This window comes from Mobula hypostoma, chromosome 3 (genome assembly GCF_963921235.1).
Source record: "Mobula hypostoma chromosome 3, sMobHyp1.1, whole genome shotgun sequence".
Taxonomy (NCBI): domain Eukaryota; kingdom Metazoa; phylum Chordata; class Chondrichthyes; order Myliobatiformes; family Myliobatidae; genus Mobula; species Mobula hypostoma.
Window position 1 is genome coordinate 180,003,440 of NC_086099.1, and position 24,784 is coordinate 180,028,223.

The 24,784-nt window shown below is 43.7% G+C and overlaps 1 protein-coding gene across 1 annotated transcript in view; it reads right to left on the reverse strand.

The window, feature by feature from the left end:
- LOC134343620 (alpha-2,8-sialyltransferase 8F-like) overlaps nt 1-24,784 on the reverse strand; it is an 84,091-nt gene that overhangs the window by 11,023 nt on the left and 48,284 nt on the right. Inside the window, exon 3 of the mRNA XM_063042387.1 lies at nt 1,020-1,106. Within this exon, the coding sequence (XP_062898457.1) occupies nt 1,020-1,106 (87 nt within the window). The remainder of the gene's footprint in view (nt 1-1,019; nt 1,107-24,784) is intronic.

Genomic DNA, 24,784 nt, shown 5'->3' on the forward strand with positions numbered 1-24,784 from the left:
GCAAGAAATCAACCTAAGATCTCCTACATCTCTTTCTCTCCAGCATAAATTACCATTCTAATCTGCTAGTGAACTAATTTTGTCCCTTACAATTCTTTTGCTCTTAACATACAGTGTATGTAGAATCTCTTAGGATTCTCCTTCATGATGAAGGAGCAACCTCATGCATTCTTTTAGCTTTCCTGATTTCTTTCTTTAGTGTTCTCTTACATTTCTACTGCTACCCAAGTTCCTCATTTGTTCCTACCTGCCTATACCTGCGATACACCCACTTTTTTCTTAAATTGGGCCTCAATATCTCTTGAAACCAAGGTTCTCTAAACCTGTTATCCTTGTATTTTATTTTGACAGGCACATATAAGTTTTCTACTGTCAAAATTTGATTTTGAAGGCCTCCTGGATGAAAAGATCCTTCCTGAACTCAGTTCTAAAGGGTTATCCCTCATTAAAAGGAGGATCACATAATATTGTTTGTAAGACCTGTGGACAATGGTCTTGTAGGAACTCATAGACAAACACTGGATGATTAATATATCATTCCGCACATCTATTCCCTATTTTTCCTGAAACAAAGGAGGTTGAGGGGTGTCCTAATGAAAGTTTATAAAATGATGTGAAGCATTGGTAAGGTGGATGGCCATTGCCTTAAACTAAAGGACTTCGGTTTGTGATGAAAGGAGAAGTATTTAAAGGGTTCCTGAAAAGCAAGATTTTCCACTCAGAGTGGTTGCAAGAGGAAGTGGTGGGAATAATTACAGAGACATTTTCAGGTACATGGGTCAGAAAGTTTGAGAGGGACATGTTCCAAACACAGGAAAATGGGGTTAGCTGAGATAGGCACCTTAGTCGGGATGAATATGTTGCATTGAAGGCCCTTTTCCCATGCTCTGTAAATCTATGAGCTGTCTTTGGGATGTGAGATGAAAGTGAAGCACCAGAAATAAATCCACCATTCTCTTTCAAGAATTATTTAGATGCAGTTCAGTTATACTTCAGCAATACTAAACTCTGCAAATTACCTCAAAATCTTCTGCTCTTCTATGTTCTTCACCCATTTGCATTTCTGAAGTTGCTTGAACAGTTTAATAAAATCATCCTCAGTAAACCTAAGAGCATAAAATCAAATGATGTACAGTTGAAAGGTTTGCAAATTCTCATGTTATAAGCAGCATGCAAACGCAATGTAAGCACATCTCAAGTCAGATTTTAAGGCTGGGACTATTTATGTCAAGTGTGTCGCTAAATAAATAAATGAAGAACATTAATTGATCAACTATGTGGAGCCAGCCTGCACCACATATAGGGGAGGAACACTGGCTGGAGTGGTTGGCAGATTTCCGTGAGGGCACCTCTAATAAAGTGCAGGCATCTCACTGACTGTTCTTCACTGAGCTCTAGATGGGAAAACTGTTCCTACCATCTTGATTATTGAATCCATGTCAACCATCAAGCACACATTTACACTAATCATATAGTAACCACCACTTTCTGATAGGCTGAGAGGGCAATCAGACCTGCAGAAAGAGCCAGTACTTAACTCAAATAATTACAACATCAAATACGTCAGGTAACTGTACCATGAAGGCAGTTTTGTGACCAAGCTTCAAATTTCACGATGACACGAAAAGACAAAATGACTTCATAAACTTAAAAAAAATCAGGCAGTAAGATAAACCGTATCTCACAGAAGGATTTGTCCATATCTAGGAACAGATAGCAATGGACTTTGCTCAAACCAAAAGAAACTCGGGGAGTAATGAAACAACACAATGTCACATTCGTCTATTGTAAATCTGTCTGCTTAAATCTATTTTCTTCACTAAAACCTTGTAGTCGTCTATCAGTAATAGTTACAAATCTCAACAACAAGTAACAATCATGGTCCTGCTGAAGGGTCTTGGCCCAAAACATTGACGGCTTATTCCTCTTTATTGAGGCTGCCTGATTTGCTGAGCTGCTCAGGCATTATGTGTGTGTTGTACAACTATGGCTATACCAAGTGTAAATTCATGTCCAACAACTTTGGAAATGTCCAACTTATTACTGGAGTGAAGTTCATTCATCAGATGAGAAAATGCAGGTAACATTTCCCATCAAAATAGCTTTTAGCATAATGGTCAAAACAGTAAACTGGCTGACTTCCAAAAGACTATAAAAATAGGAGCAGAATAAGGCCATTTGGCTCATCGAGTCTCTCCACCATTCCGTCATGGCTGATTCATTTTCCCTCACAACTCAATTCTGCCTTCGCCTGTAACCTTGATCAAGCACCTATCAACCTCTTCTTTAAATACATTCAATGATTTGAGTTCCACAGCCATTTGTGGCAATAAATTCCACAGATACTCAATCCTCGGCCTAACGAAATTCCTCCTATTGAATGGACGTCCCTCTATTCTGAAGCTCTGCCCTCTGGTCCGAGACTAACCCAATACAGGAAACGACCCTTTCACATCCACTCTATCTGGGTCTTTCAATATTCAATATGTTTCAATGAGACTCCCTCATTCTTCTAAATTCTAGTGAATACAGGCCCAGAGCCAACAAACACTCCTCATACATTAACCCTTTCAATAGAGTAATCATTATCATGAACCTTCTCTGGACACACTCCAATGAAAGCACACCTTTTCTTAGATAAGGAGCCTAACACTCCAAGTGCGGTCTGACCAAAGCCTTATTAAGCCTCAGCATACATTCTTGCTCTTATATTCTAGTTCTCTCAAAATGAATGCGAACATTGCATTTATGTTCCTTACCTCAGAGTGAACCTGCAAGTTAAACTTTAGGAAATCCTGCATGAGGACTCTCAAGTCCTTTTCCATCCCTGATTTTTGAATTTTCTCTCTGTTCAGTAAATAGTTTACAGCTTTAATCACTCTACCAAAGTGCATGACCATACATTTTCCTGTATTATATTCCATCTGCCACTTTTTGCCTAAGTCTGGCTAAGTTCTTCTACAGATTCCTTGTATCCACAAGAACTACTTGCCCCTCCACCAATCTCCATATCATCTTTAGACTTGGCCACAAAGCCATCAATTCTGTTAAAAAGAAATAGACACATAATGTGAAAAGAAGTGGTCCCAATACCAACCGCTGTGGAACACCACTCTTTGCTTCTTTGCAGTCAGCCAGTCTTCTGTCCATGCTAGGATATTTACTGTAATACCACAAACACTCATCTTGTTAAGCAGGTTCATGTGCGGAATCTTGTCAAAGGCTTTCTAAAAATCCAAGTAAACAACACTCACTGACTCTCCATAAGACCATAAGACATAGGACCATAATTAGGCCATTCGACCCATTGCGGTTTCTCCTATACTTTCATCATGACTGATCCATTTACTCTCTCAACCCCATTCTAACGCCTTATCTCTATGCTTCTTGCTTTTATATTCCAGTCTTACTGCAATGAATGCTAATATTGTATTTGCTTTCCTCACCACTGACCCAACCAGCAAGTTAACCTTTAGGAAATCCTGCCAAGTCCCTTTGCACCACAGATTTTTGAATTTTCTCCTTTTAAAAAAGAGTCTACACTTTTATTCCTTCTAACAAAATTGATGCCCATACATTTCCTGACACTTGATTCCATCTGCCAATTCTTTGCCCATTCTCCTAATCTGTCTAAATCCTTCTGCTGCCTCCCTACATCCCCAGTACTACCTGCCCCCAACTATCTTGTATTGCTCACAAATGTGACCACAAAGCCATCAATTCTGTCATCCAGAACATTGATGTATAACATGAAAAGTATCAGTCACAACACTGACTGCTGCAAAATACCACTAGTCACTGGCAGCCAATCAGAAAAAGCATCCTTTATTTCCACATTTTGCCTCCCCCCAATCAGCCGATGCTCTATCCATGCAAGTATCTTTCCTGTAAAACCACAGGCTCTGATCTTGTTAAGCAGCCTCATGTGCAGCACCTTTTCAAAGGCCCTCTGAAAATCCAAGTGCACAACATCCTCTGATTCTGCTTTGTCTATCACAATCAGAATCAAATTTAACACCTCCAGCATACGCTGTGAAACTTGTTAACTTTATGGTAGCAGAACTATGAAATACATAAAAAATATAGAAAAAAAAACTGAATTTCTTTAAGTATAATGTGGCAAGCATTTGGTCCATAATGACAGATGACGAAGCTCCTTTAACTCAACCATTACTTTTATTGTGATAAACACAAAAACAGTCCGGGAGCTGTGACCCAGGAGAGACACCACTCAGTCACATACAGACGGGGGAGGTGATTATTACACATCCTGGTTGCAGTCAGTGTGACCCACAAAGACACATGCGAATAACTGTATAATCTGAGCTAAAATGTAACAATAAATGAACTTGAACACCCAACCATAATCCCATGAAAGCATTTTAATGCAAGAACAATAAGTAGCACTGCTCATTGGGAATGCTGGGATGTGCAGTCGACCACACTTTCCCCACCAGAAGGGTCAGCTGTCCCCAGCTACCCCGGAGTTCACAACAAAGTCCCTAAGTCCTGGTGGTCACTGACACTGCTGCCTGGGGTGCTATGGGGTGTCTGTAGCTCACCCAATAGAGGCATTATTTGGTGAGGCAAGAGGCAGGACAGCTGGAGTGTCACATCCTTCCTTCAGCCTTGCTCGGTCGGTGGTGGTCGAGGGCCAATACAGTGCCAGTTGATCCCAGTGCACACAACTGCCTTCTAACACTCAGGTAACTGCACCCTGTGTAACACATTGGAGATGCAGTCTGAAGCTGCCCTGCTGGAGAAACAGCATCCAGTGCCACTACAAGGGCCCTGTAATCATGCTGCTCAGCTGGCGTTAGGTTGAGGAATGCCCAGAGGGCATCTCCATCCAGTGCCAGAGTCAAGGAGGGAGATGCCCTGCAGACCCTCCTCGACCTAACACCGTCTCAGTCGGGTTCCACCCATTGTGCCATGCGGGAAGTTTGCCTTGTGCCAGGTAAGGCTCCGGGTGGCTGGTACCATTGTATCTGGGGAGATTCAGGTTGGATCTTGTAGCATGAACTGCTGAGGTCTGTTGGTGTTCCTTTTGCTCTGACGGTGTTGATGGTGCCTGCCATGTTGCCCATCCTCCAGTGGCTGCAGCATCTTGGTTCCCTGGTGTGGGCTGCAAGGGAAGTGGGTGATGTGCTCCAATGTGTCCCCTGGGTTGGGGAACCTGGGTACGCTCACCCTGTCAGGGTTCCCTGGGAAGGCACAGTGCTTGGTTCTCAGGTCCTCCCTCTGGGTCCTGTCTTCATGAGCCCGCCTGGGGGTGTGGGGAGGCATACTCCTCAGTCCCTCGACTTATTCCCTGGGTTTTAAGGCAGCCTATCCAATGTCAGAGCTCTTCAAATTTATCGTTAATTTCTAATCCCACTCCTGACACCAATGTGATGAGCACTTGGTCCATAATGACAGAGGAAGAATCTCATTAAACTCAACGTCTATTTTTATTGTGATGAACACAAAAAAAGACCGGGCACTATGACCCAGGGAGAGAACCCACTCAGTCACATACAGACATGGGAGGTGATTATTACACACCCCAGTTACAGTGAGGGTGAACGAACGAACGTGTACGAACAACCTTATAACCCAGGTTAAAATGTAACAATAAATGAACTTGAACATCCCACCATAATCCCACAAAAGCACTTGAACACAATAACAATAAATAGCACAGGTCACTAGGAATGCTGGGGCAGGTTGTTGACCACACTCCCCTCCCCCACCCCCCATCCCATCACAATATATATGTCTATTAAACACTTCAGTTAAAATAAATAGTGCAAAATAATAGAAATAAAAATAGTGAGGGTGCGTTCATGGGTTCAATGTCATTTAGAAATTGGTGGCAGAGAGGAAGAAGTTGTTTCTGAATCGCTGAGTGTGTGCCTTCAGGCTTCTGTACCTCCTTCCTGATGGTAACAGTGTGAAGAGGGAATGTCCTGGGTGGTGGGGATTGTTAATGATGGACACTGTCTCCCTAAGGCACCGCTCCTTGAAGATGTGTTGAATAGTACAGAGACTGGTACCCGTGATGGAACTGACTAATTTTACAAGTTTCTGCAACTTATTTTGATGTTGAGCAGTGCCCTCCCCCCATACCAGACAGCAATGCGGCCAGTCAGAATGCCCTGCACCATACACCTGTAGAAGCTTTTGTATAAGCTTTCGGGTGTTTTAGTTGACAAACCAAATCTCTTCAAACTCTAAATGAAATATAGCGCTGCCTTGACTTCTTTATAGTTCCATCAACATGTTGCATCCAGTTCAGGTCCTCAGAGATACTGACACCCAGGAACTTGAAATTGCTCAGTCTCTCCACTTCTGATCCCTGAATGAGGATTGGATTGTGTTCCCTCATCTTACCCTTCCTGAAGTCCACAATCAGCTCTTTGGTCTTGCTGATGTTGAGTGCAATTTTGTTGCTGTGACATCACTCAACTAACTGGTGTATCTCACTCCTTTATGTCTTTTTGGCACCATCTGCAATTCTGCTAACAATGGTTGTATCATCAGCAAATGTATAGATGCTGTTTGAGCTATGCCCAGCCACACAGTCATAGGTGTAGAGATGGTAGAGCAATGGGCTAAGCACTCTAAGAATTCCAACAGATTTGTCTGGCGAGAGGAAACCATGTTGACTGTGGCCTATTTTATCATGTGCCTCCAAGTATCCCAAAACCTCATTCTTAATAATCAACTCCAACATCTTCCCAACACTGAGGTCAAGCTAACTGGCCTTTAATTTCCTTTTTTCTGCCTCCCTCTCTTCTTGAGGAGTAGAGAGACATTTGCAACTTTCCAGTCCTCTGGAACCATGCCAAAATTTTTTGATCCTGAAAGATTATCACTAACACCTCCACAATCTCTTCAGCTACCTCTTTCAGAACCCTGGAGTGTAGTCCATCTGATTCAGTTGACCTATCTACCTTCAGACCTTTCACCTTCCCAAGCATCCTCTCCCTGGTAATAGCATCTGCACTCACTTCTGACCCCTGACACTCCTGAGCTTCTGGCATATGGCTAGTGTCTCCCACAGTGAAGACAGATGCAAAACACTTACTCAGCTCATATCCCACTTCCTTGTCCCCATTTCTACCTCTCCAGTGTTATTTTTCCAGCAGTCCGATATCTACTCTCGCCTCTCTTTCACACTTTATTCATTGCACTGCCTCTGAGAAACACTGTCTCATTCTGCCCTGCAGAGCTGATGTATGGTTAGAATGATAACAAAATTTTTTTGAATCTTGAATCTTGAATCTTTACATATCTGAAAAAATCATTTGGTATCAGTATCCTCTGATATTACTTGTGAGCTTACTTTCACATTTCATCTTTCCCCTCCTTACAGGTTTTTCAGTTGTCTTCTGTTGCTTTTTAAAAGCTTCCCAATCCTCTAACTTCCCACTAATTTTTGCTATATTATATAGCCCCCTTTGGGTTTTTTAAAGTGGCTTTGACTTCCCTTGTCAACCATGCTTGTATCATTCTGCCTTTAGAACACTTCTTCTTCCTTGGGATGTATCTACCCTGTGCCTTCTGAATTGCTTCCAGAAACTCCAACCATTGTTGCTCTGCTATCATCCCTGCTGGTGTCCCCTTCCAATCAACTTTGGCTGGTCCGTCTCTCATGCCTCTGTAATTCCCTTTACTCGCCTGTAATACTGATACATCTGACTATCTTCTCCCTCTCAAACAGCAGGGTGAATACCGTCACATTATAATCATTGTCTCCAATATCTTCATTTACCTTAATTACCCTAATCAAATGCAGTTCATTACACAACACCCAATCCAGAATAGCTGATCCCCTATTGGGCTCAATCACAAGCTGCTTTAAACAGCTACCTTGCAGGCATTCTACAAATTCACTCTCTTGGCACTCAGTACCAACATGATTTTCTCAATCTACCTGCATATTGAAATCCACAATGACATGCATTTTCTATCTCAAAGTTCAAGGTACAATTGTCATCAAAGTATGTATACTATATTCAATCTTGAGATTCATCTCCTTACAGGCATCAAAAAACAAAGAAACCCTAAAGATCCCATTGAAAAAGACCGTCAAGTACCCAACCTACAAAAGAAAATCGTGCAATCGATAAAAAGTAAGCAAGTAAAATTCCGAACGAACATTTATGAAAGTGAGTTCACAGACACGAAGCCAGTCACAGCCAATCCAGAAGCCTGGTAATTGCAGGCTACAGCCTCAGTTCAGCATGGAGACGAGTAAACCTCGCCGTGCAGTGAGCTAAACACCAGCCTGTCCCTCGCCTCTGGCCCAGACACCCAGACCTTTTCAATATAACCTGGTGCTTAAATCAACCAAATGTCGGCTAGTTCCTCACTCCTGCACCCAGGCTCTGCCACATCGATACGCTTTCGGTCCTGGGCCTGATAGTCTCGATTTTGCCCCTACCTGACCTTCCAAATCTGGCCCAGAGCTTAAATTGGTCAAACATCGATTTGTTCCTCATTCTCAGACCCTGCCTTGCCTTGCCTTGCCTCGCCTCGGATGCGCTGCTTCAAATCTGCTCCATTTGCCCCAGCAATGACTATACATTGGCTCATTCCTCGCTCTCAGGCTTTGGCCTCGTCACCTTGATTCATGAGGCATAGACACACATCACAACCATCCTGTACCTCTGAGACTTCAGTTCACAACTCAAAAAGGGAAGTTACAGGCTATTGATTGCAGTGCAACTCACACAAAATGCTGGAGAAACTCGGCTTGAAACATTGACTGTACTCTTTACCATAGATGCTGCCTGGCCTGCTGAGTTCCTCCAGCATTTTGTGGATGTTGCTTCGATTTCCAGCATCTGCAGATTTTCTCTTGTTTATTGATTGCAATGATTGTTTCCAGAATAAAAGTGTTATTAATAAAGTAGCTAGTAATTTTGTTAGCTGCCAGTATCACAAGCATGGTCTTAAATCTCCCATTGTAATTTGCAGTCGACATCCTGGCTACTGTTTGGAGGCCTGTATGTAACTCCTATCAGGCTGTTTTACCCTTGCAGTTTCTTAGCTCTGCCCAAAAGGATTCTACATCTTCCAATCCTCTGTCATCTCCTTCAAAGGATTTGGTTCCCTTTTTGCCAACAGAGCCATGCCACCCCCTCTGCCCATCTACCAGTTCTTTCAATGCCAAGCGTATCCTTTGATGTTAAACTCCTAACTATAATCTTATTTCAGTCCTGACACAGTGATGCCCACAACATCATACCTGCCAATTTCTAATAAGCTGCAAGATCATTTACTTTATTCCCTATACTGAATGCATTTGAATATAAAACTTCCTGCCCTGTATTCATCACCCTTTTTTATTTTGGCCCCTGTAACATTGTAACTCATCCCACTGACTGCAATTTTGCCCTGTCATCAGCTTGAATTTGCTGACAGTCTCATTTCACACTGCCTCTGCTTGTATACCCATTCTTGTATGTCCTTGTCCCAGGGACCTGGAAGGCAACATACCATCCGGGTGTCTCAATCACATCCACAAAATCTCATGTCTAATGCTCCTAACTATAGAATCTCCTATCACTGCTGCAGTCCTCTTCTCCCTCCTTTCCCTTCTGAGCCACAGTGCAGAGACCCGGTCACTGTGAGTCCCTCTGGTAAGTTGACCCTCTCAACAGTATCCAAAGTGAGAGGAATAGCCACAGTGGTACTCTGTACTGGCTACCCATTTTCTTTTCCTCTCCTGACAGTCACCCAGTTACCCACCTCCTGCAACTCAGGGGTGACTATCTCCCTATATCTCCTATCTACCATCTCCTCAGTTTCCAATGTTCATCAAGCTCAGGTTCCTTAACACATTCTCTGAGGAGCTGTAGCTTGCTGCACCTGGTGCAGATGTGGTTACCTAGGAGGCTGGAAGTCCCCCAACATTCCCACATCTTACACAAAGTACACAACACAGCTCCTCCAGCGTTTCTCATTGCACTAACAGATGAAGAATGAAGAAGTAGCTCACCATATACTTATCTCACGCAATCCTGTTTTCTTCAAAGCCTGATGCCTAACCCTGTCTTAATTTTATTTGCCCTTGCTAATTAATTGCTATTTGGCTGTGCTTCTGGAAAACACCGAAAGTCCACAAATGCTCCATTTTAAATCTCTCTCCACGACCTATGAGTTGCTCCTCTCTCACTCCCGATGTAATTGGGCCACCAGAAAACAGCAAAAGACCGCTAACATTCCTTTATAAATCTCTCTCCCCGACTTGTGAGTAGTTTTCTTTCTCAGTCCTGATGAGATTGGACCACTAGAAAAACACCAAAAAAACCGTGAATGCTCCTTTTTAAATATCTCTCCCCAATTTGTGAGTCACCTCCGATCATGCTCCCGCTTTGATTGGGCGCTGGGAAAAAGCTGAAAGCCCGCAAACACTGCTTCTTAACCCTTTCATACTGTTCATATTCTATACCGGGGTGTCAAACTACCGGCCCGCGAATGGGTCCAATCTGGCCCGTGGGATGATTTGGGGGGAGGAAAGTATATTCACGACCATTTGTTATGTATCTGTACGGCAGCCGCTCTCTCTGCCACGGCTGTCTGTGCCACCTGCTGCTCCAGCAGCTTGTTGTGAGCAGTTAGAAAACAACAGGCGGCAGTTCACCACCCGCTGTGCATAAGCACCTACCTCCCTGCACTGAAGACCACTAGGGCCCCACTTCCATCGTCAGGCACAGTATGAACACACAGGGTACTCAGGTAAGTAACACCTGTACCAAGGCTGAGACTGTTTGCTGCTGTGGCTCATAATGCTTTCCAAGAAAAGAAGAGTTGACATCGAAGGTCGGATATTCAATTATAATTGCAAAGATCGTTTTTTCTTCTGTGAGATCAACGGCAAACCTATGTGTCTGATATGCTCACAACAAGTGGCAGTGGCAAAAGAGTACAATATCTATGAGATGTCACACGGAGATAAATATGACAAGTACGCAGGATGATTCAGAAAGCAAAAGGTAAACGAGCTTGAAGCAGCTCTGAAAAAACAGCCATCAGTTTTCACCAAAAGTCAAGAGACTCGATGGAATTGTCAAGGCCAGCGATATTATTGCCAACAAAATAGCTGCTGTGTTGAAGCCATACTCAGATGGGGATTTCATCAAAGCATGCATGCTGATGGCAGCTGAGCTGGTGTGCCCTGAGAAGAGACAGGCTTTTAGTAATATCAGCTTGTCAAGAAATGCTGTGGCAAAGAGAATCGGGGACCTTGCAGGAGATTTGAACAGTCAACTAAAATTCAAAGTGAAGTCATTCATTACTTTCTCTATTGCAACTGATGAGAGCACCGATGTGACTGATGTAGCTCAATTGGGAACTTTTATTCATGGTGTTGATGCATCTCTGACCGTCACCAAGGAGTTTGTAGAGATGGTGCCCATGACAAACACCACAATGGCGAACGACGTTTTCTCCAGCCTCATCAAGGCCTTGGACAGACTGAGGGTTGACTGGAGTCACGTTGTCAGCGTGGCAACAGATGGTGCACCATCCATTGTCGGGGAAAAGGCAGGTGTTGTTGCGAAACTCAGAGAGAAAGTTCAGACAGAGCAGGAATTCCGGAATTTTCATTGTATTGTACGCCAAGAGGCATTATGTAGTAGGAGCCTGAAAATGGACAATGTCTTGGATGTAGTAATCAAAATGATTAATTTTATTAGAGCCAAGGGACTCAACCATCGGCAATTTGGCACTCTTTTGTCCAAAAGTAATATTAGACACGGCCTACCCTACCAAACTGAAGTCCACTGGTTGAGCAGAGTGGTTGTGCTCAAACGTTTTTTTTCCAATTACGTGCGGAAATTGGGCTATTCATGTGCGAGAAAGGGAAGCCAGTGGCAGAGTTGGATGACCCAGACTGGCTTCATGATCTTGTATTTTTGGTGGATATAACAGAGCACTAAATGTGCTTAATGTTAACTTGCAAGGCCACAACAAACTTGTTATGGAATACTATGATAGCATTCGTGCCTTTCAAATTAAATTAGGCCTGTGGGAGATGCAACTATCCTGAAGCAAACCAGCTCATTTGCTCGCTTTGCAGTCTGTGTGTGTCGCTTCTGGGAATAATGACAACATGGACAGGTACAAGGACAAAATATCACGGCTGAAAAGTGAGTTTCAGAATCGTTTCCAAGTCTTCACTCAGCTGGAGAAGGAATTATCACTACTTTGCTCACCGTTTGCTGTCAACGCAGCATCAGATGTGCCGGAGGATCTCCAAATGAAACTAATTGAAATTCAGTGTAACTAGGCTTTGAAATATAGATCTCAGCTGGAATGTTATGATGAGGTTGTATAAGGCATTGGTGAGGCCTAATCTGGAGTATTGTGTTCAGTTTTGGTCACTAAATTACAGCAAGGATATAAATAAGGTTGAAAGAGTGCAGAGAAGGTTTACAAGGATGTTGCCGGGACTTAGAAACTCAGTTACAGAGAAAGGTAGAATAGGTTAGGACTTTATTCCCTGGAGTGTAGAAGAATGAGGGGAGATTTGATAGAGGTATATAAAATTATGATGGGTATAGATAGAGTGAATGCAAGCAGGCTTTTTCCACTGAGGCAAGGGGAGAAAAAAACCAGAGGACATGGGTTAAGGGTGAGGGGGGAAAAGTTTAAAGGGAACATTAGGGGGGGCTTCTTCACACAGAGAGTGGTGGGAGTATGGAATAAGCTGCTAGACGAGGTGGTAAATGCAGGTTCTTTTTTAACATGTAAGAATAAATTGGACAGATACATGGATGGGAGGTGTATGGAGGGATATGGTCCGTGTGCATGTCAGTGGGACTAGGCAGAATATGGTTCGGCACAGCCAAGAAGGGCCAAAAGACCTGTTTCCATGCTGTAGTTTCTGTGGTTTCTATGGTTTTAGACTGTGGGTCTGGACTCATTCTATCAATACCTGGGACCAATGTACCCCAAGATGACAGACTTTGCCTCAAAGATCCTTTGCATGTTCGAGACAACGTATCTCTGTGAGCAGGCGATCTCCATAATGAACATTAACAAATTCAAACGGCGCTCGCAGCTGACACACAGACATTTAAATCACATTATGAAAATCAGCTGGTTAAAGCTACGAGATGTCAGGTGTCTGGAAGCAGCAAGTGAAAAATGAGTGACACTTTTCGATCCACTGCGACATGTAAGCAAAATGCATTATGAAATATTGAGTCTCATAATATTGTGATTCATTCATTTTCTGACTATTCTATTATTGTAAATGTGATCACTTCAATAAAAATTAGAGGCTAACTGTGTTCATTGTCTGAGTTTGATTGCTGGAAGCAGGCTAAGATTCCAGTTAAATATTTTTGCTATGACTATGACTATGACAAATAAGAATTAGGTGCAGTTGTGTAGCCTACATTTACAATTTGTTTTGTTAGGTCTACATTTGTGTCTGCTAATGTTCAATTTCAAATCGTTTATTAATGGAAAGGGTGTGGCTCCCAAAATAATCTTAGCCAAACTAGCATCCTTTCTTCTCTCTCATCAAAACTTCCTTGCAGCCTACGACTGTAACTTAATACCAATCATAAAAATAATGCTTGCTCGGCAATCTTCTTTATAAGAGACAAAATTCATAAAGTGAAACACTTTGTAGTTATAGCAGAGAATGAGATGCAGATGCATGAGAGCAGGTTGAAAAAACGAAGGCAACGAAAGCTGTGGGAGCACGCCCGCGCGCACAACTGATCCAGCCCGCATAAAGTTGCATTTTGCCCAATCCGGCCCGTGACCTAAAATGAGTTTGACACCCCTGTTCTATACCTTCACAGTATGGTCTGGGTCAATTCTGATCCGGCCCAAGAATCCCCTCATAACAAGTTCTATACCAAATTTTGAACTGCAGATCTATTTAGAATGTATAAATAGCCTATCTGACATTATTAAACAGGCGATTAATCCTTAATCAATGTTTCAGAGATCTAAAATTCATTTCAATAGATACGGGTCAAATTTGACCTGAAACAGCCACAATGTCCAAAAATTTGTTGCAAAAATATTTAACGGGAATCTGAGGAGGAACAACTTCATTCAGAGGGTGGTGCGAGTGTGAAACTAGCTGTCAGCAGTACTGGTAGGTGTGAGTTCAATTGTTACACTTAAGAGAAGTTTGATTAAGTACATGGATGAGAGAGGTATGGAGGGCTATGATCTGGGTGCATGCGGATGGGACTCAGCAGAAACCCGGGTGGCATGGGCTAGATGGGCTGAAAAGCCTGTTTCTGTGCTGTGGTTCCGTATGACGATGGTTCTATTACATTCTCCTTATTTTTGAGCTCTACCCATATTGTCTCAGTGGATCAGCCCTCCAGTTTGTCCTCCCTGGCTGCTGCTGTAAGATATTCTCTGATCAGTAGCACAATTTCTCTTCCCCTGTCTTACTTCTCTCTCTATCATGTCTGAAACACTGGAAACCCGATGTTCAACTGCCCAGACCTGTCCCTCCCACATCCTGTGATACAATCAAGTCCCACAGCAATAGAAAGGTGAACAGGCCAATGTTGAAGCAAACTTAACAAGAGGAAAATAAGTCACACAATGAATAGTATTAAAATAGTTCAGAGCAAGACTAATTCAGAGAATAGTTCAGAGCAGTAAAGATGTCAGGAAAGACAGGCAGGTGATGGGGCAAATTTGTAGCCATTGGGATGAGTTGCAGTGCAATAAAGTTGCAGTGAAATCAAAGCAAGAAGTATCAAATACTGGTCTTAAGGTGTTGTACTCAAATGCATGCAGCATAAGGAATAAGGTGGATGATCTTGTTGTACAGCTACAGGTTGGCAGGTATGATATTGTGGCCATCACTGAGACCTGGCTAAGGGATGCATGTCTCTGGGTGCTGAACGTCCAAAGATACACGGTGTATCGGAAGGATAGGCAGGTAGGCAGAGGGGGAGGCGTGGCTTTATTGGTAAGAAATGATATTAAATCATTAGAAAGAGGTGATATAGGATCGGAAGGTGCAGAATCTTTATGGGTTGAGCTAAGAAATAGCAGGGGTAAAAGGACCCTGATGGCAGTTATTTATAGGCCTCCAAATAGCTGCAGTGATGTGGACTACAAATGACAACTGGAAATAGAAAAGGCTTGTCAGAAGGACAGTGTTATGATAATTGTGGGGGATTTTAACATGTGAGTAGATTGGGAAAATTAGGTCAGCACTGCACCTCAAGAGAGAGAATTTGTAGAATGTCTGCGAGATGGCTTTTTAGAACAGCTTGTTGTTGAGCCCACTAGGGGATCGGCTGTACTGGAGTGGGTATTGTGTAATGAACCAGAGGTGATTGGAGAGATTGAGGTGAAGGAACCCTTAGGAGGCAGTGATCATAACATGGTTGAGTTCACTGTGAAATTAGAAAAAGAGAAGCCGAAATCTGATGTGTCGGTGTTTCAGTGGAGTAAAGGAAATTACAGTGGCATGAGAGAGGAACTGGCCAAAGTTGACTGGAAAGAGACACTGACGGGAAAGACAGCAGAGCAGCAGTGGCTGGAGTTTATGCGAGAAGTGAGGAAGGTGCAAGACAGGTATATTCCAAAAAAGAAGAAATTTTCGAGTGGAAAAAGGATGCAACCATGGTTGACAAGAGAAGTCAAAGCCAAAGTTAAAGCAAAAGAGAGGGCATACAAGGAAGCAAAAATTAGTGGGAAGAGAGAGGATTGGGAAGTTTTTAAAACCTTACAAAAGGAAACCAAGAAGGTCATTAAGAGAGAAAAGATTAACTATGAAAGGAAACTAGCAAATAATATCGAAGAGGATACTAAGAGCTTTTTCAAGTATATAAAGAGTAAAAGACAGGTGAGAGTAGATATAGGACCGATAGATAATGATTTTGGAGAAATTGTAATGGGAGCTGAGGAGATGGCAGAGGAAATGAACAAGTATTTTGCATCAGTCTTCACTGAGGAAGACAGCAGTATACTGGACACTCAAGGGTGGCAGGGAAGAGAAGTGTGCGCAGTCAAAATTACGACAGAGGAAGTACTCAGGAAGCTGAATAGGCTAAAGGTCGATAAATCTCCCGGACCAGATGGAATGCACCCTCGTGTTCTGAAGGAGGTAGCTGTGCAGATTGTGGAGGCATTAGCGATGATCTTTCAAAAGTCGATAAATTCTGGCATGGTTCCGGAGGACTGGAAGATTGCAAATGTCACTCTGCTATTTAAGAAGGGGGCAAGGAAGCAAAAAGGAAATTATAGACCTGTTAGCTTGACATCGGTGGTTGGGAAGTTGTTGGAATCAATTGTCAAGGATGAGGTTACAGAGTACCTGGAGGCATATGACAAGATAAGCAGAACTCAGCATGGATTCCTTAAAGGAAAATCCTGCCTGACAAACCTATTACAATTTTTTGAGGAAATTACCAGTAGGCTAGACAGGGAAGATGCAGTGGATGCTGTATATTTGGATTTTCAGAAGGCCTTTGACAAGGTGCCACACATGAGGCTACTTAACAAGATAAGAGCCCATGGAATTACGGGAAAGTTACAGACGTGGATAGAGCGTTGGCTGATTGGCAGGAAACAGAGAGTGGGAATAAAGGGGTCCTGTTCTGGTTGGCTGCTGGTTACCAGTGGTGTTCAGCAGGGATCAGTGTTGGGGCCGCTTCTTTTTACATTGTACATCAACGATTTGGATTATGGAATAGATGGCTTTGTGGCTAAGTTTGCTGACGATACGAAGATAGGTGGAGGGGCCGGTAGTGCTGAGGAAACGGAGAGTCTGCAGAGAGACTTGGATAGATTGGAAGAATGGGCAGAGAAGTGGCAAATGAAGTACAATGTTGGAAAGTGTATGGTTATGCACTTTGGCAGAAAAAATAAACGGGCAGACTATTATTTAAATGGGGAAAGAATTCAAAGTTCTGAGATGCAACGGGACTTGGGAGTCCTCGTACAGGATACCCTTAAGGTTAACCTCCAGGTTGAGTCAGTAGTGAGGAAGGCGAATGCAACGTTGGCATTCATTTCTAGAGGAATAGAGTATAGGAGCAGGCATGTGATGTTGAGGCTCTATAAGGCGCTGGTGAGACCTCACTTGGAGTACTGTGGGCAGTTTTGGTCTCCTTATTTAAGAAAGGATGTGCTGACGTTGGAGAGGGTACAAAGAAGATTCACTAGAATGATTCCAGGAATGAGAGGGTTAACATATGAGGAACGTTTGTCCGCTCTTGGACTGTATTCCTGGGAGTTTAGAAGAATGAGGGGAGACCTCATAGAAACATTTCGAATGTTAAAAGTCATGGACATAGTGGAAGTGGCAAAGTTGTTTCCCATGATGGGGGAGTCTAGTATGAGAAGGCATGACTTAAGGATTGAAGGGCGCCCTTTCAGAACAGAAATGCGAAGAAATTTTTTTAGTCAGAGGGTGGTGAATCTATGGAATTTGTTGCCACGGGCAGCAGTGGAGGCCAAGTCATTGGGTGTATTTAAGGCAGAGATTGATAGGTATCTGAGTAGCCAGGGCATCAAAGGTTATGGTGAGATGGCAGGGGAGTGGGACTAAATAGGAGAAAATGGATCAGCTCATGATAAAATGGTGGGGCAGACTCGATGGGCCAAATGGCCTACTTCTGCTCTTTTGTCTTATGGTCTTAAGACTAAGAACCCTGGATATTAATGATTCAACATCCTTGCAGTGAGGAAGAGGAAGCAGCAACATAACCACACACAAGCCCTGGTTAGATTATTGTATTTTTGCCAGACTTGATTATGGTTTGCAGTCACAGTGGTAATTACTAATTTTGATCAGCTAATTGTCAGCACAGCAAGGAAAGAAGGAACTTTTGGTTCCTTGTTTTCTCTTCAGAAAATTTTAATATGTTCCCAATCTTTGGGCTTGGGGCTTCCCCTGGTAACTTCATAAGCCCTTCCTTAGCTTGATTGTTAGTGTAATTTCTAGAGTAATCGACTATTAGAAAAACATAGAAACATAGAAAAACCAATACAGGCCCTTCGGTCCACAATGCTGTGCCGAACATGTACTTAATTTAGAAATTACCTCGGGTTACCCATAGCCGTCTACTTTTCTAAGCTCCCTTTACCTGTATAGGAGTCTCTTAAAAGGCCAAGATCGTGGAAACTATTCTCATAAGGCATGTTCGCCAGTCCAGGCAACATCCTTGTAAAGCTCCTCTGCACACTTTCTATGGTTTCCACATCCTTCCTGTAGTGAGGTGACCAGAACTGAGCAGAGTACTTCTAGTGGGGTCTGACCAGGGTCCTATATAGCTGTAACACTACCTCTCAGCTGTTGAACTCAATCCTACAGTGGATAAAGGCCAATACAGATCTCTCTTGGGGCACTAGATGGAGTAGGTTGCATTTTGGCTTTGTTATGTTCATTTTTCAATCTTTTTACCACCCTTTTACTATCTATATCAAAGTGTTTATTACACTTTTATATGCTTGAATTTTGATTTTTAATGGATGGAAATGACTAGCAAAGGAACAAAGGCTTTAGCTGAAGGCAAGGAAACCGGTAATGGAAACAGAAAGAAAGAAGGTGTTTTTGAACAGCCTAAACAGTCTCAACTTACTTTGTAGGCTACCTCGAAGCTCTTGGATGATAAATTCGATAAAAGATTTGCTACCTTGGAGGTATTGTTAAAGGAGATCAAAGGTAGATTGGCAGTACTTAAGCAGGAGAATGAAAAACAACAACAACAAATTTCCAAACTCGTTGAAGCTGGGAGACAGAGAGATCACAGGCTCTATCTATTGGAAAAGAAATTAACTTCAACCACTCAAACACTGGAACAGTATAAAGTTAAGAATATTGACCTGGAGAGCCATAGTCAGAGACAGAATTTGCGAATAATAGGACTCAGTGAAGATGTTGAGAGTGGAGACCTTACTTAATTTTTTTCTCAATTTTTAATGGAAGTGTTTGGTTCTGATATTTTTTTCTTCCCCCACCCCCCATACTTGATCACGCTCACCAGTCTTTAAGAGTTAAATCCCCTAAGGAATTGAAACCCCGATCTGTGATACTCTGATTTCATTATGTGCATACTAAGGAGCATTTGATTCGAATTGCTCATTGGAAAGGGGTTATTGTGCTTGGAGATCTCAAGTTTCGTCTGGTTGAAGACTACTGCCCTGAGGTAATGCAAGAAAGATCGTTTTTTAAACCGGTGATGTCTGAATTATATCAAAGAAATTTCCAACCAGTTCTGCTATTTCCAGCTTACCTAAGGGTTGTTCTGCCTGATAAATTGCGTAAGTGGTTTAAATCCATGGACGAAGCACATCAATTACTTGAGGATCAAAGTCTGAGCTCAAATATCTAATAAATTTGCTGTTTCTACTGTCATAAGTGGGGCACTGGTGGCGGACCCAAATGCAAGACGCAGACACCGAAGTACTAGGAACAGGACATGACTAGGGTTAGGGATGTGACTGGAGGTGGACTAGGAGCTGGGACAAGAACACAGACTTGGGCTAGGACATTGGCTCGGCAAGTGGGACCAGGACTAGGAACTGGGAACTAGAAGCTTGGGCTTGGACTCCAAGCCAGAGACTGGACAAGGACCCAGAACTTGGGTCTTGACTCAGGCTCGGACTCTGGAACTAGGCGAGTACATGACGTAGCTACAGAACTGGACATGGCTTGGGTTCCTTGAGGCTTGGGGTCCTCGGGGCTTGGGTTCCTCGAGGTGAGGACATGAAGAGGCTTGGGTTTGGACTCCGAGCCAGAGACTAGACAAGGACCCAGAACCTGGGTCTTGACTCGGGCGCGGACTCCGGAAGTAGGCGAAGACATGACGTGGCTACAGGACTGGACATGGCTTGGGTTCTTTATAGCTTGGGTACTTCATGGCTTAGGTACTTCGAGGCAAGGACATGATGAGGCTTGGGCTCCTCAAGGTGAGGACATGACGAGGCTTGAATTCTTCAAGGCGAGGACACGACGAGGCTTGGGTTCAGACTCCGAGCCAGAGACTGGACAAGGACCCAGAATCTGGGTCTTGACTAGGGCTCGGACTCCGGACTTAGGCAAAGGCATGACATGGTCTTGGAAGGTAGGACTAGGCGAGGCTACAGGACAGAATGAGAGACTCCTGGGCAAGATGAGGGAACTCCAGTACAGGACGAGGGAACTCCAGCAGAGGACAAAGCACATGAACAGGATGAGAACACGAAGCCTTGACTTGGTACTCAGGAACAGCCGAGCCTTGGACTTGGGATGACAGAAACCTCAGAACCTTGGACTTGGGACGACAGGAACGCAGAACACAAAAGCCTTGGTCTTGGGGAGGACAGGAAAACAGAGCCTTGGTCTAGAGCACGGGAACACAGAGCCTTGGACTTGAGAGACAGGAACATGGAACACAGAGCCCGGACCCCTCCTTGGGAACAGAACATAGGGTGGGGACTCATACACAAAATGCTGAACACGACCAGACGGTTCCCAACACTAGGTAGCGGCAAACGGCCGGACCTACCTCGCGAAGGCGTGGACAAAGAGACCGTTCCAACTCAATGACAGACAGATCCTTATCTTTACACAGCAAGGCTCCGGTCTCACTCCGGTGGTTGAACTTGACAAGGTTGTAGGCAAGGCTCCAGACACAGGTTACAGGCAAGTCTCCAGACACAGGTTGCAGGCAAGGCTCCAGACACAGGTTACAGGCAAGGCTTCAGACATAGGTTGTAGGCAAGGCTTGAGACGGAAAGGGAAGGGAAGGGAACAGTCCAGTCTCAAGGTAACGGCAAAGATGGCCTGGCTTACCCAACAGAGGCAAGGACAAGAAGAGACAGATCCATCCACAGGGTAATGGCAAAGAGAGCCTGACTTACCCCACAGAGGCGAGGACAGGATACTGACGAGATGAACCAGCAACCATACTCGAACCCAGGGTCACTTATATTCCCAGCCCCAAGACGAGCATCAGGTGCCTATCATTAAGCCCAAATGGCAGACAGAGAGTACGTGTTCAGCAAAACAATCTCCCAGTCTGCGTCGGGTCTTGGCAATACATAGAAGGCCACATCGGGAGCACCAGATGCAGTATATCACCCCAGCCGACTCACAGGTGAAGTATTGCCTCACCTGGAAGGACTGTCTGGGGCCCTGAATGGTGGTAAGGGAGGAAGTGTAAGGGCATGTGTAGCACTTGTTACGCTTACAAGGATAAGTGCCAGGAGGGAGATCGGTGGGGAGGGATGGGGGGTACCACTGGACAAGGGAGTCGCGTAGGGAACGATCCCTGCGGAAAGCGGGGGGGGGGAGGAAAAGATGTGCTTAGTGGTGGGATCCCGCTGGAGGTGGCGGAAGGTACGGAGAATAATATGTTGAACCCGGAGGCTGGTGGGGTGGTAGGTGAGGACAAGGGAAACCCTATACCTATGCTCTGTCCGCCAGAGGAAGCAGGAATTCCCAGTGGCCACACATTTTAATTCCGCGTCCCATTCCCATTCTGATATGTCTATCCATGGCCTCCTCTACTGTAAAGATGAAGCCACACTCAGGTTGGAGGAACATCACCTTATATTCCGTCTGGGTAGCCTCCAATCTGATGGCATGAACATTGACTTCTCAAACTTCCGCCAATGCCCCACCTCCCCCTTGTACCCCATCCGTTATTTATTTATATACACACATTCTTTTTCTTTTTCTCTCTCTCCTTTTACTCCCTCTCTCCTTCTCACTATACCCCTTGCCCATCCTCTGGGTTTTTTCCGCCCTCCCCCTTTTCCTTCTCCCTGGGCCTCCTGTCCCATGATCCTCTCATATCCCTTTTGCCAATCAACTGTCCAGCTCTTGGCTCCATCCCTCCCCCTCCTGTCTTCTCCTATCATTTTGGATCTCCCCCTCTCCCTCTCCCTCTCACTTTCAAATCTCTTACTAGCTCTTCTTTCAGTTAGTCCTGACGAAGGGTCTCGGCCCGAAATGTTGACTGTACCTCTTCCTAGAAATACTGCCTGGCCTGCTGCGTTCAGCAGCAACTTTGTGGGTGTTGCGTAAAGAATATTCTATTGCTCCTATTTTGTAGCTTTACAAAAAGAGAGTTGAACTTCAGATGCAACACAGTTTGTTCTTAACATCCCCAATTGAAAATCAATTACTTAAATCTAAGAGTCAATTTTATATACATGGTGATAAATCGGGTAGATTACTGGCCAACCAATTGAAAGCTGCTTCGGCTAAACGTCAGATTATGAAAGTTCGAAAATGGGATGGTACTTTGACAGTTGATCACAATGAAATTAATAAAACTTCTCAAGAATTCTATACCTCTTTATACCAATCAGAATTTCCTGATGATTCTACCATAATGCATGAATTTTTAAGAAAATTGAATATTCCAAAATTACTACTTAATGAATGTTTATCATTAGATGCACCTATTATGGAAGAAGAAAGAAAGAAAGCAATTTCTTTGATGAATTCTGGCAAAGCACCCGGCCTAGATGGGTATACAGTAGAATTTTTTAAATCCTTTTCAAATCTACTTTCTCCTTGGTTATGTAGAATTTTTAAAGATTATCCTTGGTTATGTAGAATTTGTAGGTAAATTAACAATCTTTTTATGAAGCATCTATTTATTTAATTCCTAAAAAAGATAAATACCCCACTGAATGTGCATCATATAGACCTCTATCCTTGTTAAATGTTCACTTGAAATTTTTTTCCAAAATATTAGCAATTAGTTTGGAAAATATATTGCCACAAGTTGTTTCTGATGACCAGATAGGATTTGTTAAAAATCGTTATTCGCATTTTAATGTTAGGAGGTTGATGAACATTGTATATACTTCTTCATCTGAAACTGCAGAATGGGTTCCTTCACTTGATGCCAAGAAGGTGTTTGTTAGAGTTGAATGGGAATATTTATTTAACATCCTTGAGAACCACGGGTTCATTCGGGAAACGGAAATTTTTCTGGACAGGACCTACAGTGAGATCGTTACACCGAAGATACTGGAAGAGAAAAGGGGGGTGACAATGAGGAAGGGATGGATGCTTGGAGTACAGGAGACCCCGAGGGATGTACATCTTGAAAACAGGTTCACCCTCTTGGAAGCTGCTGGGACAGAAGACATTGCCAGTCTGAGAGGTGTTCAGGTCTGCAAGTCAAAAACTGGCGCTGAAACAAAGCCGAGGAGACAGAAGTCAGGCAGAGCCGTAGTGGTAGGGGACTCCATAGTGAGAGGTACAGAAAGGGGTTCCTGCAGGAACGGTGGAATTTAAGGATGATGTGTTGCCTCCCTGGTGCCAGGATCCAGGAAGTCACAGACCGATTGCAGGGCATCCTCAAGGGTGAAGGTGAACAGCCGGAAGTGGTGGTGCATGTCCGCACAAATGACGGCGGGACGAAGAGGAAAGAAATTCTGCTGCGTATCTTCAGAGAACTCGGAAGAAGGCTGAAAAGCAGGACCTCCAGGGTGGTTATCTCCGGTTTGCTTCCAGTTCCTTGTGCTGGTGAGGGCAGGAACAGGGAGATAGGAGATCTGAATGTGTGGCTGAGGACCTGGTGCAGGGACAGGGATTTAGATTCTTGAACCACTGGGATCTGTTTTGGGGTAAGGATGAATTGCACAGAAGGGACGGGTTGCATCTTAACGGATGGGAGAGCAGCATTCTGGCAGGCAGGTTTGCCACTGCGACGCGGGTGTGTTTAAACTAAGTAGTGGGGGGGAGGGAATGAACTGGAAATATAAGGATGGAGTTAAAGGGAAAGAGAGAATAAGAAAGGTTAAGAAAGACCACAGAATTAATGGGGCAGAAAGCTCAGGAAGGGATCAGAGAGTATAGCCAAGTGCAATAGGAATCGATGTGAAAGGTGAGAGGAGTAAAAGTATTACTTTAAATGGATTGAAAGTATTATATATGAATGCACGGAGTATAAGAAATAAAGTGGATGAGCTTGAGGCTCAGTTGGAAATTGGCAAGTATGATGTTGTGGGAATACCAGAGACATGGCTGCAAGAGAACCAGAGCTGGGAAATGAATATTCAGGGTATACCTCGTATTAAAAGGACAGACAGGGTGAAGTGGAGGGGGTGAGGTGGCTCTGTTGGTGAGGAATGAAGTTCAGTCACTTGCGAGGGGGGACATAGAATCAGGAGATGTAGAGTCAGTATGGATAGAACTGAGAAACTGTAAGGGCAAAAATACCCTAATGGGAGTTATCTACAGGCACCCAAACAGTAGCCTGGATATAGGGTGCAAGTTAAATCAAGAGTTAAAATTGGCATGTCACAAAGGTAATTCTACAGTTGTTATGGGGGATTTCAACATGCAGGTAGACTGGGAAAATCAGGTTGGTACTGAACCCTAAGAAAGGGAGTTTGTGGATTCTTAGAGCAGCTTGTATTAGAGCCTACCAGGGAGAAGGCAATTCTGGATTTAGTGTTGTGAAATGAGCCAGATTTGATAAGGGAACTCAAGCTAAAGGAGCCATTAGGAGGTAGTGACCATAATATGATAAATTTTAATCTACAATTTGAGAGGGAGAAGGGAAAATCGGAAGTGTCAGTATTATAGTTGAACAAAGGAGACTATGGACCCATGAGGGAGGAGCGGGCCAAAGGTGACTGGAAGGATACCCTAGCAGGGATGACAGTGGACCAACAATGGCAGGTATTTCTGGGAATGATACGGAAGGTGCAGGATTAGTTCATTCCAAAGAGGAAGAAAGATTCTAAGGGGAGTAAGGGGCTACTGTGGATGACAAGGGGAGTCAAGGACAGTATAAATATAAAAGAGAGGAAATATAACATAGCAAGAATGAGCGGGAAGCCA